Source organism: Petromyzon marinus, chromosome 27 (genome assembly GCF_048934315.1).
Source record: "Petromyzon marinus isolate PM22_M1 ecotype Great Lakes invasive population chromosome 27, UKy_Petmar_22M1.pri1.0, whole genome shotgun sequence".
Classification (NCBI taxonomy): Eukaryota; Metazoa; Chordata; class Hyperoartia; order Petromyzontiformes; family Petromyzontidae; genus Petromyzon; species Petromyzon marinus.
In genome coordinates, this window is record NC_133693.1 from 6,601,429 (window position 1) to 6,617,655 (window position 16,227).

Genomic DNA, 16,227 nt, shown 5'->3' on the forward strand with positions numbered 1-16,227 from the left:
CTTCATAGGTCATCGGATTCCTTCAGGGTAAATAAATATTGATTCTGAAATGCCATGAATTAATGATTGGTTATACTCTCCTGTCGTCTGATCAGGTCAGAACCGATCCAGAGATTGAAATTCTACATTTCCATGCCTGGGGTTACTCTCCTTATCACAGCCAATCTTCATCACAACCAGGCCCCATAAAATGGGTGATATTTTTTAGCCACCACAGGGTGCATGATGAGTGGATAAGATTAAATCTTGATCTCCACTGTAATACCCCGCGTGAAAACGCAACATTGCTCAATACAGTACGGTAACGATTAATAATAACAATAACCATTACATTTGGTATTCGCAGCACTCTAATAGGGCGAGGCTATCGCAAGTGGCGGTGCATTTCACAGACGGCTCTGGTCTCCCAGTAGGGAGCGGTGTCACTTTGTGTCGTCCCATTTGAGTAATTGGCGGCGTAATTTGATCAATATTTGGTAAACATTAATTGGGACTACGACGCCGGCACGCACTGACGTCGGGAGATCTTTAGACATCCACCGTGAAGCGGACGGCGCGTGATATTTGTGCGGTCAATAGACACCCGCAGTTATAACCGGAGTGGCCCGGCTGATTCGAACCACGAACCCCTGCAACAAGGGGCCGGAACGCGCTACCGCTGAGCCACGTCTCAGCATTTGTATGTAGCTAAACTGCTGGGATAAGTGTCTTTTCGAATATAAAATTAGTTGGAAAAAAAAAACGATATTAATAATACTAATTTGGCTCTATTGTAGTACACTTCATAAAAAAAAGTCTAAGTGAGTGGATGTCTGATTTTAGCAATGGGGATGCAATTTGGTATTCTTCTGCTGGAAAAAGCTCTTCCCCATGCTGTGTTGGTCAGCGGGGTTGATTGACCATACTTCACCACGCTGCTCAGTTTGGGTTGGTGAATGGGGGAGGGGGGTCGGTGGGTGGGGGGGGTCACAAAAACCGGTTCAGATGTCACTCGCCACTGATGTGAGCCGTGGCCGGGAATCAAACTTAATTTGAATGAACGACTGCGTCACCCACCGCTCTACCCCCTAGGGTGTGTATAAAAAAAGAAATCCTAATAAAAAAGTTGAATTTATTTATTAATCAAGCAAAGGCTCGCTCAATCTGAAGACTTCTGATAACAGGGTCCTAACTAGACACCATTTTTTTTCTCCAATATGAGGATAAACCTCGCCATGCGGTACAAGAGGTATCACTCCGCACAGATAGATTCAAGAATGCACTGCCGGACCCGCCATCGTTTGGCCCTCCCTCTGGTGGGCATCCATACAAAGACAAAGATCCCACGTGTAGCCTTTCCAGGCTGTTGGGGCAAGTGCTGTTAGCATGCGCTTATTGAGACCGGCACGGGGCACGAATCCATTGGGTCGCCCATACAAGGGTACGAACCACGGTCAACTCTGTTTACCAGCCACGCTCGGCTCTGATGAGGCCCGGGTGTTTTTTGAGGGTCATTTGGTTGCATGAACATCTTCTTGATGAAAACTATTTATTTAGTGATGATGATGATAACGACGACGATGCTGTTGCTGAGTTGGCGGTGGTGCACGACCACAATTAACAACAACAAGTGGACACGTTCATCAATATCACTGTAGCCTTAAAAATGAACAAAAAAATATATAACAGAGAGGCGACGTTTAGGACAATGGCCCTTCTTTAAAGACCATAGCGAGGCGGTGAAGTGGGGCCATTTGCAGTGCATTGCAGACCCATTGCCCAAAAACGTCGCCTATTATAATAACGGATTCGTTTTAAGGCCACAGCGTTATTGCCTTACATGTTTAGTTTTTTAAATATATATACTGTACACTATGTGCTTTCACACCTTCATATTTCCCCCTCATTTCACTCATCCAGACCGGGACATACATGCAAAGGCCTTAACATACTTTTGAGGGAAGTGCTGTTAGCAATCACCATGGAAGGACCCAACGGTGCACAAGGGGTGGGTGGCCAGCACCACGCTCGGCCGCCTTTGTCTCCCGAGTGACGATGTTTAGACACCGCAGCAGGTACTCATTTGAGGCTGAGTCGCCCTAGGGGAGGCTCGGGACAGGTTCAGATAATCGTCACTGGTGTTGGTGGCTGTGAGCAGGAATCAAACTCGGGTCGCTGGATTCGTAATGGAGCGTTCTAGCCACTGCGCTGCCGCTCCCCACATAACAACAACCGCCATCAACAACCGCCATTCGCCATTAAGTGGCGGTGACGTCACCACGACGCTTGCACCTTGAGGCCACGTGAAGTGTCGAACGCCCGCTGGCAGGAGGTCACGGGGCAGACCCAAGTGCCACGGGTCGACTGACTAAGATGACTGAGATGACTGGCTGATGCACCACCTGTGCCCCCTACTGTGCCAACCTGCTGTGCTTTAGCCACCCGGCGCTCCACTCGTTGTTGTGAGCGTCGCTCCTCCGCCCTCCGTTGTTGTTGGAGGGCGACTGCCTCCAACTGCCCAGTAGCATCCTTCACGAGCCTCCTCCACAGAGGGCGATCTTGACACCGCTGGTACCAGTCATCGGCAAGTCCACTCAGCTCCACGTCCTCCTGTACCACATCACTCCTTCTCTTCTCTAGCCCGTGCCGCGCCCGTTTAGCCCCCTCGATCCGGCCGAACAAAAGCTGTTTCGGCATGCGGTGGCTGGGCATGCGGGCTATATGACCCAGCCAAGGCAGCCTTGCCTGCCGGAGGAGCTCACCGATGGGACCTTGCCCAGATCTTTTAAGGATTTGTGAGCTCCTCACACAATCCAGCCTGGTTAAACCCAGGATGGATCGTTGGCAGGCTAGCCTAAATGTTTCTAACTGGCGAAGATGTTACATTAGGGGGGTCCACGTTTCGCAAGCGTAGAGAAGGGAGGGAATGACCATGGCCGAGAAGACCTGAAGCTTAGTGCGGAGCGACAGACTAGGTAGCTTCCACACAGCGTTACGCAACCGATGAAAAGATATTGCCGCTCGACTGATTCGGGGTGAGACCTCTGCTATTAAACTGGAGCCGGTCATAAGCACACTGCCCAGGTATGGGAAACTCTCCACTCTCTCCACAACTGCCCCATCACCGAATGGGAGTTGTGGGGGTGGAGTGTCCGATGGTACAAAATACCCATGCAGGTGCTTAGTTTTGGTGGGGCTGATGGTAAAGCCCCATCTCTTAGTGGCACGCTCCAGTCTCAGCAGCAGCATCTCCAACTCCTCCTCTGAATGAGCAGCTATTACCAAATCATCGGCATACATAAAGTGGTTGAGCAATAGGGAACCATCCCTTGACCGCACCTGGGCATCGATCAGCCTCCCATTATATCTGTACCAAATGGAGATTCCCCCCGGTACAGCTATTGAAGGCTTCACGAACTACGTGGTCAAAATAGATGTTAAATAATGTGGGAGCCAGAGGACATCCCTGTCGCACCCCAAGGTGTACAGGGAATGGCTCTGACTCCTGAACACATAGTTTTACCCGGGCCCGCTCACCATCATGAAGGTCCTTAATGATCGTGAGCAGGGGGTCAGGGACTCCAAAAGCACGAAGAACAATCCAGAGCCCAGGCCTACTGATGGTATCATAGGCCTTGACCAGGTCAATAAAGCAGAGACGTAGGTCTTGTTGGAATTCCCTACACCTCTGCTGTAGCAGACGGACAGAAAATATGACATCTGTGCAAGACCGCCCTTTCCTGAAACCGCATTGGGGCTCCACAAGCCTCTCCTCAGCGTGCCTGGCAAGGCGATGTTGAATAATCCTTGCCAGGACCTTTCCCGGCACACTGAGGAGTGAGATGCCCCTGTAGTTGTTACAGTCTGTGCGGTCCCCCTTCTTAAAGAGGGGGACCACCAAGGCATCCTTCCAATCCTGCAGAACCCGTCCAGTGGTCCAGACTGTTGTTATGATATCATATAGGGCAGTCTGTGCACAAACGCCACCCTTCCTCAGCATTTCGCTTGGGAGATCATCTCTGCCCGGTGCCTTTCCTGGTCTCAGACTCCGGATCGCCTTCAGTAATTCCCCAACAGATAGCACCTCAGCCAGCCACTCACAGGGGGTGACTTCCTCCAATATTTGAGGCACCGCAGCCTCAGCAGGGTCATCCCCACTTTGTGCCACGATGTTTTCCTGGCTGAGGGATTTCCCCTCCCCCAGGACCTCACAGAAATTCTCAGCAAATCTGCAAACCTGTTCCTGGGGGTCGGAGATTGGATCACCGCTTTTTCCCCTAATAATGGTGATAGGTGTGGCGCTGCAGGTTACTTTTTTGATGGAGTTAAATAGAGATTTGTGATCGCGGGCCACTGAGGCAGACTCCATCTCCTCAGCAACCCGCGACCACCACCCATCCTTGCAGCGCCTCACGACTCTCCGAATCTCCGAGCGAAGGCTGCGGTAAGCCTCCTCATTCTCTGACGTGGGATTCTGTAGCCGATGACAGTGGGCCTGTCGCTTTTTCTCAACTATCCTGAACACACCATTGGAAACCTCATTTGCCAGTAACAAAATATGATAATTGGGTTTTTACCCTTTTATCTGGCAACAAAACTGACACCTTTTTTTCTTCTGGTCCAACACCATGTGAGACGAGGCTCTAAAGAAAGCTGTCTCGGGTGTGGACCAATCAATTTCAAGGACAGTGCATACATTATAAGAGTTGTTGTTTTTGTTTGCGTTCCACTGCAGGTATTGTGGTCAATGTAAACATGACTCCTTGTAAAAAAAAGGTGTCAGTTCTGTTGCCAGATAAAAGGGTAAAAAAACAATTATCCTGAACACCTCCTCTGTCAGCCAAGGTCTCTGGGGAGGTCTGCACCGCGTACCCAAAGCAGCCATTGCAGCTGCATGAGTCACAGTCCTAAACCTCGCCCATTTACCCTCGACATCAGGAGGAGTGGGGGACGATGCCAACCCCAGCGGAAAGCGATGAAATTCTCGCTTGCAACTTTCATCAGATAACTGAGACCAGGCCACTTTAGGTTGGAATGGGGTCCTGGGTGTACACCCACCACCGGAGTGGAAGAATGGCAGGCGCATCTTACAGATGATTAGTCGATGGTCAGAGGGCAGATCAGCTCCACGGTAGGTCCTGGTGTCAAGGACATGGGCTAGCATCCGCTGGTCCGTCACTATGTAGTCCAGCAGATCTTCTTGCTTGGACCCGGCATGCATCCATGATGTTGTGTGGATGCGCCGATGCCGGAACAGCGTGTTGGTAATTACAAGCCCATGGGCTGCACAAAAATCTAGTAGCCTCCTACCGTTGTTATTGAGCTGATCTGGCCCATGCCCTCCAATCACTCCAGACCAGGTGCCAGCATCATGACCAACTCGGGCATTGAAGTCACCCAACAAGATGACTCTATCCCGAGGGGCCACTTTAGCCAGCACTTGTGACAGGAGGTCATAGAAGGCATCTGACTCATCGGCTTTGCCTGCATCCCTCCATGGATGTTCGTCTTCGGTCGGGGCATAAGTAACTACGACCACCACTCCTCGCTACTTGTTGATGGGAAGGCGAGCCCAAAGTAGCCTGGGGCTTACAGCTTCCCACACCTCACCGCCACGCTCCCACGCACCCTTCATTCTTTTGTTCAAAAGAAGAGCCTGTTGTTTGGCAGTCTGCTGCCCCGAGTAGAGGACTGTCCACCCCTCATGGTGGCAGGAGCCAGAACCGGTCCACCGGACCTCCTGAATGCCACAGAGATCCAGGCGATACCGGTCCACCTCCCGACAGAGGAGTGGCAGCCTCTCCTCCGCAGTGAGCATTCGAACATTCCACTTGGCCACACGAAGTGGCTTTTCGTTGTTTTTGGAGGAGCCCCGAGCGTAGAGATTCAATCTCCTGGCTCCGCCATTTGGGGTTTGGCCAGGAGACGTCATAGACGCCTGTCTCCCCGGGGCCTCCGGCATTAGTTTATTAGTTACATTTTTTATTCGTGGTTTCGTGGTTAAAATGTTGAAGGTGGAGGGGTTACCAGCCCCTTGCACCCGTCCAGAGCCCCCGTTTAGCCACTGTGGTGGTCACAGACGCCATGAAGGGAGAGGCCAATCGGAATTGGCCCTCTCCCCACAGCACTGTCCACGACAGAGTTTCCCGTCCGGCACCGCGAGGAAGTAGGGGGTTGTTTTGCCGGACCACGTAAACACACAGATACACAAACACATACATGGACACACGCTTATTATATATGGGAGTGTGTGCACGTGTGTCTATTAATTGAGTGGGGAGCCGTGGCGCAATTGTTAGCGCACTGTGCTACGAACCCAGCGACCCGACTTCCATTACCGGACATGATCAACTACAGTGGAGAATATTTGAATCGGTCCTAGGCCTCCCCTAGGGCGACTCAGCCTCAAATGAGTACCTGCTGCGGTGTGTAAACATCGCCACTCGGGAGACAAAGGCGGCTGGCCAATAACCCACCCCCTTGTGTGGCGTTCCGGCCTCCATAGATGCTCGCTAACAGCACTTGCCCCAACAGTCTGTTAAGGCTCTACGGGGAGGGAAGGTCGCTGTCTTTGTATTAAATTAATGCATTTATTTGGGACTGTGCATGAGAATGGAAGACAAGTGTGTGGACTTGATTCTTATTTTTTATTCCTCCTATTTTTAACCTCGAAACGCAATGTACTGCGCGCGCGCTTAGCGGAGCCAACACCCACACACACAGCACATAATAATGATCCCAAAACTCAGACCAATCGCGGAACGGGCTGGAGGGGTAGAGGAGGATGGGAAGCTACTCTAGTGTCCCCAAACCGGACCAAAAAAAGACCCGGCCAGGTATTCTTTGTGTGCGTGTCGGTCCGATTTAACCACCCAGTCAGCACCGAGCAACACAAAGTCCTCCCAACTCACCTCGTTGTTCGTTAGCACGCGCACGCACCTTATGTAACAACCTAGGTTAATTATTGATAATTTTTGGATCGAGCAATTGTGTATGAAATGTGTTTGGCTGTGTGTGGAGAGTGGTGGGGCGTGGGAGTCAGGGAATTCGCAGAGGGATTGGGTCTCCTGTGATATAATCAGGACCGTTTGAGTTGATAGTTGAGGGTCAGTGGGGAGTGAGATGGGGGGGGAGGGAAATTGCTGTTAAATAGGACCAATCGAGTCTGGCGGGGAGATGGAATGTGTGAGTTCGTGGTGTGCGGGGACTTGGTGGCCTTGTCGTCGTGTGTGTGTGTCTACGTGTCACTCACGGTAGCCGCTATGCCCTCAAGCAACTTAGTGTTCCATTCCTGGCCATGACGCACACGACCATCGTCGTCATCATTACAGGGGCCTGGGCTTCCCCTAGGTTCACTCAGCTTAAAATCTACAGTTTGTGTAAATGTGATTGAGATGCGGGTTTTAACGACACATTTATATATTTACGCGATCTAACCCAAAGACCTCTATTATGGATGAGTTGTTGACTTTGGGGGGAGAATACTTGCCCTTTTGTTTGCGTTATAAACCGTGGTGACCAGAGTACGATTCCTGACCCCGGCTATCAGTGACAAGCTGTATTTGGTTGGACCGCTCCTGGCTCTCCCCTACCACAATTCAGCATTCAATTCGTACCTACTGTCGTGTCTGAATATATCAGCATTGGAGATATAAAGGTGGCTGGACGTGGTGTTGTCCACACCGTCGTGCCAGCCTTCATGTGTGCTCAGGAAGAGCACTTGTCCCAATAGTCTCAAAGGCTGAGCATGGGATCGTTGTCTTTTGCGTGTGCGTGTATGTGCACATGTATGTTATGCACACGTGTGCGTGTGTGGAGAGCTGTAGTGTAGCGGTTAGCGTACACTGCTACGGACCCGGTGACCAAGGCCGCTCAGAGCCAAGGCCACTGACGATTATCTGAACAAGTTCTGGGCCTCCCCCTAGGTCGACTCAGCCTCAAATGAGTGCCTGGTGCGATGCGTAAACATTGCCACTGGGGAGACGAAGGCGGCCGGGCGTGACGCTGGCCACCTAGTGCACCGCTTTCGGCTTGATTTGCTAACAGCACTTGCCTCAAGAGTACGTCAAGGCTATACGGGGGATCTTGTCTTTATATGTATGTACGTATGTGTCCCGCTCTAGATGAGTGCAATGGGGGGACAATACAAAGGTGTGAAAGTAAATACACTCGGGAGACAAAGGCAGGGTGGTGCTGGCCACCCACTTCCTCGCGTGCCGTGCTAGCCTACGTCGGTGCTCGCTAACAGAACTTGCCCCAAAAGTTTGTTAAAGCTGAACGGAGGGTGCGGGCGGGGGAGAGATATTTGTCTTTGAAGATACGTTCATGTGTTTGTTTGTTTTCTCCCTTGTAGGTCTGTGCGGGACTTGGAGCTGCGTCTGTTGACGGCGACGAACGAGCTGGAGAAGGAGCGAGAGCAGAGGCAGGAGCTGGAGACTCGACTCCAGTACTTGGGTGAGATGTATTTCTGTCAATCTTCCTGATCCCCTTCCTCCACTCACACACATATTCACCCAACTTATCAATCCATCAGTTCATCTAACAGCGAATCCATCCATCAAACCATTCATCCAACGACGAGCTCATTTACCCATCTATCAGCTAACTCATCCATCCCTCTATCCATCGTATCTATCATCCATCCGTCTGCCAAACCATCCATGAACTGCGTTGGATTTCACGTGCGTGTTGCATACGCTCTCTGAAGAAGCTCCCAGCTTCTGTTTCCCAGCCTTGCTTTCCCGAAGAGGCTGCAAGGACGAGTTGGAGCGAAACGTCGGACACGATGCCGTACAACGCCGAAAGTATATCAGAGAGGCGAACCATCTGTCCATAGATCCATCGATCCATTTACCTTAACCATCATCTTCCCACGCACTCAATCCGATTGTTTTTTTTGCCATTCCATTAGCACCGCGGATTAATTAAAACCGAATTTAAACCACGACACATCTCCACACTCACTGCACACACACACACACCCACTTACATACACACACACACACTTACACACCCACACACTCACACCCACACACACACACCCACACACACACACCCACACACCCCCAAACACACACCCACACACCCACACACACACCCACACACCCACACACCCACACCCCCAAACACACCCCCACACACCCCCAAACACACCTCCACACACCCCCAAACACACACCCACACACACTATATATTGTTTTCTGTGCTGTAGAACAACAGCTCCGGAAGAAGGAGGCTGAGGTGGCGCAATTAAAGAGCGAGCGGTCACTGGAGGCAGCAGGTCTGTGCGTGTGTTTGCATATTCATGTTTTGCATGTATGTGTACGTTTGGGGAGCGGTGGTGCAGTGGTTAGCGTGCTGCGCGACAGACCCGGCGACCCGGGTTCGACTCCCGCTTTTCGGCCAACACCAATGACGATCATCTGAACCGGTCCTCTGGGCCTCCCCTAAGTCGACTCAGTCTCAAACGAGTACCTGGTGCGCTGTGTAAAACATCGCCACTGGGGAGACAAAGGCGGCCGGGCGTGGCGCTGACCACCCACCGCATCTCGCGGCGTACCGGCCTTCGTAGGTTCTTGCTCGCAGCGCTTGCCTCAAAAGTCTGTCAAGGCTATACGCTGGTGGTGGTGGTGGGTGGGCGGGTGTGGCTCTTTGTCCTTTGCGTCTCAGCGAGGAAATCGTGCGAGGTGGCCGGGTGTGACCGAGGTGGTCACGGCCGTCCCATCATGCGCGAGCCGCTGCCCGACAGCTGCTTCCTCCTCGCCAAGCGCGTGCCCAAGTCGCCCAGGTGCCCCGCGCCACACACCCTGACCACCTCGGTCACACTTTCCGGGAGCCCGTGCCCACGGAGACAATCCCAGAGCCCCGACGACCCAACCAGCATACAACACCCGCAAGGGGGCAATGGGGGGGGGGGGGGGGGGGGTGCCGTTTAAATCCGCATCGTCGATCCGCGGCTGCGTCGACGAACCGGCGAAAGCCTCTCATATAAATAAATTAATACATTAATTGCCGCCTCTGAAATCACGAGTGCCTTTTTTTAGATGGAGCGCTGCCATTTAGGCTTTGAGGCTGTCTAGCACGTGCCCGACCTCTATTTGCTCAATTTGCCGGCTGCCACGATGCTTTTGCGCGTCGTGATGTCGCCGCAGCTCCGACTCAGTTTATTTTGAATTTCCCTGTGAGCTAAGCGGCTCTTAAATCGGGTTTCGCCAACAACAAAAAAACAACACCACCGCTTCTCCGATAAACGCAACAAGTCGCTGTAAAATAAACTAATCATAAACAATAACAGATAAGCGAATGAAACAAATCTAGCAAATCATAATGGCAATTTATAAATATACTTTGTTTACATTTTTGTTGAGTTAATTATAGATGATTAGAAAAATAGCACGCTTTATCTCAAAAACGGGTTGTAAGTTCAAGCTGAGGAGAGGGAAGGAGGCGCCTCGGCCCCCCATGTGTGGAGTGACGTCAGCCGCCAATTATATTGAAAGGTTTCTCGGAGGACGTCACCTGCTCATGAATATTAATTAGGGGGGCTGGTCGATGTGTAGTGGCGTCACGAGCGTTAAGGACAGACGTTCCTGGGTGACTATGGAAGACCAAATTCCGTGCCAATATTGTCCCACAGACGTTGATTTACTCCGTGCTGTCCCCCGTTCATTTCAAACGGAATTCTCTTAAGTTAGAAGCGGCAGCTTTTTCAAGAAGAGGGGGAGATAAAAAAAAAACATTCTGGGGAACAGCTCCCACCCGTGATCAACTACGAACTCCGCTAACATTGCAGGGGAGTTTCTCTCGCGACCCCGACCCCTGACCTTGACCTCGATCCTGCCCCCGTGACCCCGGGCAGCACGGCACGCCTGGTGGAGCAAGCGGTTCGGAGTAACGAGCTGCTCAAGCGCATGCAGCCCGGGCAGACGGTGCTGCTGGGAGACTGCATGTCCGAGACGACGCGGGCACGCGGAGAGACGATCATAGCGGAGGGAGATAGCGGCGAAAGCATGTACATCCTCATGGGTATGTATGTTGAACTTCTTTCGCACCCTACGTAGCCAACTGTGCCAATTAGAAGTGCGTGGGGGAGCCGCAGATACTCTCCTGGCCTCCCTCGGCCGTGTCGTCTCACCGTGTCTCCTCCACGTGCCACACGCTGCGTCGATCTTTGTGTGTAGCGCGTGTTTGTGCGTGCGTGTCTCTGCGTTTACCTTCGTCTGTATCCAGAGCAGTAATAAGAATAATCAGAAGAAAAAAAAGACGTGGTTTTTAACTCGCGCACATCTCGCAAAATTGGACCCGAGAACTCGGGAGGCGTGGAACCAGGGCTGAATGTCCCTCGTACCCTAGACTGGACTAGGTGAGGGCCTCAACAGGTGAGAGCCTGAGCAAGTGAAACCCTGAACAGGTGAGAGCCTGAACAGGTGAAACCCTGAACAGGTGAAACCCTGAACAGGTGATGGCCTGAACAGGTGATGGCCTGAACAGGTGAGAGCCTGAACAGGTGAGAGCCTGAACAAGTGAACGCCTGAACAGGTGAGAGCCTGAACAGGTGAGAGCCTGAACAAGTGAAACCCTGAACAGGTGAGAGCCTGAACAGGTGAAACCCTGAACAGGTGAAACCCTGAACAGGTGATGGCCTGAACAGGTGAGAGCCTGAACAGGTGAGAGCCTGAACAGGTGAGAGCCTGAACAAGTGAAACCCTGAACAGGTGAGGGCCTGAACAGGTGAGAGCCTGAACAAGTGAAACCCTGAACAGGTGAACGCCTGAACAGGCGACATCCTAAACAGGTGAGATCCTAAACAGGTGAGACCCTTAACAGATCAGAGCTTGAGCAGGTGAGAGAGCCTGATGATGTGAGAATGAACAGGTGATGAACCTTGAGCCGTCGCTTGAAGGTGGACGGTGTTTGCATGCTGCTGCTGCTGCTGCTAAGGACGTGTGTGTGCAGCGCGAGAGAGTTACAGATGGCTGCTGGCGCAGCTACGGGACACAAAAAAAAACCACGTTGCTCAGCCAGGGGCGGTGCTGGGTCTGGGTACCACGAGCAGATTGTTGGGCGTTCTCCGCAGCACGTGGCGGTGTGCCGTGGTCAACGGAGTGAGAAGGGTGGAGGAGGGACCTTGAGAGAAAGCTCGGTGGAACACGATAGCGATCTTTTCACTGTACGCTTGATTTGATGGGGAGCCAGTGCAAGGTTTTTAGTGCGGCATAGGAAGCCACGTGGCTGTGCTTAATGTCCAGTAAACGTGAGTCTCTCTGTAAATGCCTACGTAAGGATTACGTGTTTGTCTCCGTATCTGTTACGATATATAGTACATATATATGCATGGTGTGTTTTTGTGTATGTAGGTGCTCGTTGGGAGCGGAATTGCAGTCAATAAGGCACCGTGCTACGAACCCAGCGATCCCAGTTCGATTCCAGCTCACTGCCAACATTGGTGACGTCTATCTAAACCCATTCTGAGCTTCCCCTAGGACCACTCAGCCTTAAATGAGCACACGCTGCAAGTGTGTTAACATCAGCGCTGGGGAGACAAATGCAGCTGGGCGTGGGTGTTGGCCACCCAACCCCTTCCTGCGCCGTGCCGGCCTTCGTAGGTGCACGCTAACGGGCCAGCACTTGCGCCCATAACAGGTCACGTGGAAGGCTACACGCGGGATCTTTGTCTTTGCGTAGAGGGGCTGCTGGACGTGTCCAAGCAGGGCGAGTCGCTCTGCACGCTGCAGCCCGGCGCTCTGTTCGGGGAGCTCGCCATCCTCTACGACTGCACCCGCACGGCCACCGTCAAGGGTAAGCGGCGGTCTCGCAGGGCTGCGCCACGCCGGGTGCGGTGCAGTGCGGGGTGCCGTGCTGTGTGGTGTAGGGTGCCGTGCTGTGTATCGTGCGGTGCAGTGTGGTGTAGTGCGGTGCAGTGCGGGGTGCCGTGCTGTGTGGTGTAGGGTGCCGTGCTGTGTATCGTGCGGTGCAGTGTGGTGTAGTGCGGTGCAGTGCGGAGTGCGGTGCAGTGTGGTGTGGGGTGCAGTGCGGAGTAGGGTGCAGTGCGGTGCAGTGCGGAGTAGGATGCAGTGTGGTGCAGTGCGGTGTAATGCGGAGTGGGATGCAGTGTGGTGCAGTGCGGAGTGGTGTGCAGTGTGGTGCAGTGCGGTGTCGTGCGAAGTGGGGTACAGTGCGGAGTGTTGTGCAGTGCGGAGTGTTGTGCAGTGTGGTGTAGCATGGTGGAGTGCAGTGGTGTGATATGACATCCGTGCCTCTGCGCCCCCCCCCCCCTGCCACCGCCCCCCCCCCGTCTCAGCGCTCACGGACGTGCGGCTGCTCTACCTTAGCCGCCACGCGTTCCGCTCCGTGCTCATGCGCGAGTCGCAGTTACGGAGGAAGCTCATCATCAAGTTCCTCAAGACGTGAGTTCCCCTGCCACCAGCCCTGTGTGGAGGAGCTGTAGCCCAGGGGATAGGACGCCAGGTGACAGAGTAACGTGCAAAATCAAATCCACGCTTTTGTATTCACGGAAGAAAATAATCCGCTGCGTTGTCTCTCCGCCGCGCAATGCCATTTTTAGCACGAGCCCTCGACGCGCGCTGCATCTTTAATGCTCGACAGAGTTGATGTTCACAAAAAAATAAGACGTGCAAACTGCCGTTAAAATTAAGCGGAGTGCTCTTACCCACCAGTTCGCGTGGGTCGTTAGTGGCCATGGATAACGTCGGTGGGGCAAGAGACACGTGTGAGCCTGTTTAGGGCCTCCCCTAGGTCGACTCAGCCTAAAATACGTACTTGTTGCAGTGTGCAAAACATCAGCACTGGGGAGATAAAGGCCGCCGGGTGTGGTAGCTGACCACACCACCCCTTGTACCTCCTTGTGCACTGCTTCGACTGGCCCCTTACAGGTGCTCGCTAACAGCTCTTGCCATATCAGTCTGTATAGGCTACACGGGAGATATTTATGTGTGTACAGTCTGTGTGTATTTATTTATTTGGATTAGGTGCATGTGTATCTGTTCTACCCCCACCCCCCCCCCCCCCCCAAAATAGACTCAGCTTTAAATGAATTAACATCGCCACTAGAGAGACAAAGGTGGCCGGGCGTGGTGCTGGCCACCCACCCCCTTCATGTGCCGTGGTGGCCTTCAGACGTGCTCGCTAACAGCACTTGCCCCAACAGCCTGTTAAGGCTACACGGGGGGATGTTTGTCTTTGAATGTGTGTGTGTGTGCGTGTTTTCCTTTGCTTAGCGCAAAGACCCTGAAAAACCTTCCAGATGAACAACTTTCCAAAATGTTTGATTGCATGGAGGAGGTGAGATTCTTTGCTGCCACACTCAGAAACTACTGTGCTCTAATAATAAAAAAAACACCGAATGCCATTTGTAACAACGCACATTGTTATACGTTCAACATGCACTTTCCTGCCACGTGCTGTGGTGGTCATTGCAGATGTTGTGAGAGTCTACAAGGGTGCTTCAAAAAAATGTTCACACTGACATGTTATATTGGAGAAAAAAAAGGAAATGATAACGAATGTAACGTTAATTGCTTTAAAAAAAGTCTCCACTTGTTCGCCATCATTGTCAACACGTGGCCTGGAATCTTCTCCAGGTGGTCTCCTGAGCCCGGAGGCAGCAGCACATTTCTCGTGGTATTGTTGCAAATTCTCCGAAGTGTTAACATTATTTTGAAGCACCCTGCATAATTGCCATTTTTGTCAGTATTCTGATAACTGTATTCGAACACACGGGTTGGCGAATCACCGCACAAACGTCGCAAGACGAGGAGGTTGCCGTACCCTGCCTCGCTAGGAGAAGGCAGCGGTACGGCAAAAGCGTGGACTCACACCATCTGTCCCTTCTGTACGGGATCGAGCGTTGCCCCTTTCGCACACGTGGGTTTTCTCCAGTGTTCTCCCACGTGTATAAACATGCGTTACGTTGCTAAAAACGTATTAATATATAGAGGACTGCAGAGCTTGGGTAATTGTTGCTAGAGCCGGATCACTGCCTTGTTGCTACCTTACAGCTTGTCCTTAATTCCCCCACGATTGTGAGAGATGGTAATTTGCAAGAATAATGCTGTATAAAACCATACGCTATTATTATTATTATAGCATAGTCTTGTCACGTTGGTATACAGTGCAGTTGATTATAATGCCCTTGAGTTATCCACAAAAGCCTAATTCATTTAAGAATGTTTTTTTCCTGGAGGGTCCTGCATTGTCATTTTTGCCCAATTCCAAAAATGTGCGTTTGGTTCACGTGAGGACTTTAAACATCAGCGTGAGGGAGACAAAGACGGCCGGGCGTGGTGCTAACCGGACAACCCCGCTCGCGCGCAAGCTTCAATAGGCGCAGGCTTCAATAGGTGCTCCGCTAACAACACGCAAAGTTCCACACGGACAGATTCAAGAATCCAGTGCGGGCACTGTCACGAGCTGGATACCTCACAGCGCAGGCCTCCAAACGCCGGGATATTCCCAAGCAGACCCCTCGGGTACAGCTCTTCCACACAGCTCGGAATCAGCATATTTGTTTATACTGGAGGAATCCGATGAGCTGTGACGCTCTTTTTCAAATATGTCCAGTGGCGGCGGGTCAGAACGTTACAACAACAAACAACACGAAAAGGCGACAGGAGGGCAAAGTGTACGGTAAATAGAAATAAAACTAGACTTGTTTTATCTTAGCAGGTAAAGCCCACTGAGCTATCCGCTTCTTTTCCAGAAGCGACCCGGCCACAAATGATAGCTCCACCAAGTGGGCTTCTCGTGTGGAAATTTAGAGCAGCAAAATAATCTGTAAATATAAACTCAGCCTGCCCTCGGCTGCAGCTCCTCCACACGCTGCTGGTTTACCGGGGAACTCACAACGCTGGGCGCGTTCAGTGCGATTCAGCTGCGGGTGAGTGCTTTTTTTCTAAATTCACGGCCGTCCTTCGTGAGGCGGGGCAGAGAGAGGCCACGGGGTGGAGGGTTGAAGGTTCGACCCCCGTCGACGCCTGTTCTGTTCTGTCGGGCAGAGTGCGTTCGCGGACGGGGAGGCAATTGTGAACGAGGGCGAGGTGGGACACATCTTCTACGTCATCTTGCGTGGACAGGTGACTTGTGACCAGGGGGCACGGGAGGGGGGTGCGAGGGGTGAGTGTGTGTGTCATGTCTTTGGGGTCCGTGTGTGTGTGTGTGGAGGCACGTGTGAGTGTCTGGATCTATGTGTATGGGGAGTCGTGGCGCAGTGGTTAGCGCGCTGTGCTACTA

At 52.2% G+C, this 16,227-nt stretch overlaps 1 protein-coding gene across 5 annotated transcripts in view; it reads left to right on the plus strand.

The window, feature by feature from the left end:
• The window catches only part of LOC116946601 (cGMP-dependent protein kinase 1-like), a 38,948-nt gene that overhangs the window by 2,590 nt on the left and 20,131 nt on the right, over positions 1–16,227 (plus strand). For 2 of the 5 annotated variants that reach the window (XM_032961661.2, XM_076070057.1), the window contains exons 2-9: positions 8,333–8,433; positions 9,191–9,259; positions 9,649–9,766; positions 10,838–11,004; positions 12,664–12,777; positions 13,280–13,385; positions 14,217–14,280; positions 15,993–16,070. In XM_032961661.2, the coding sequence (XP_032817552.2) occupies positions 8,333–8,433; positions 9,191–9,259; positions 9,649–9,766; positions 10,838–11,004; positions 12,664–12,777; positions 13,280–13,385; positions 14,217–14,280; positions 15,993–16,070 (817 nt within the window). The remainder of the gene's footprint in view (positions 1–8,332; positions 8,434–9,190; positions 9,260–9,648; positions 9,767–10,837; positions 11,005–12,663; positions 12,778–13,279; positions 13,386–14,216; positions 14,281–15,992; positions 16,071–16,227) is intronic. The other 3 variants (XM_076070058.1, XM_076070059.1, XM_076070060.1) reach the window with 3 other exon arrangements.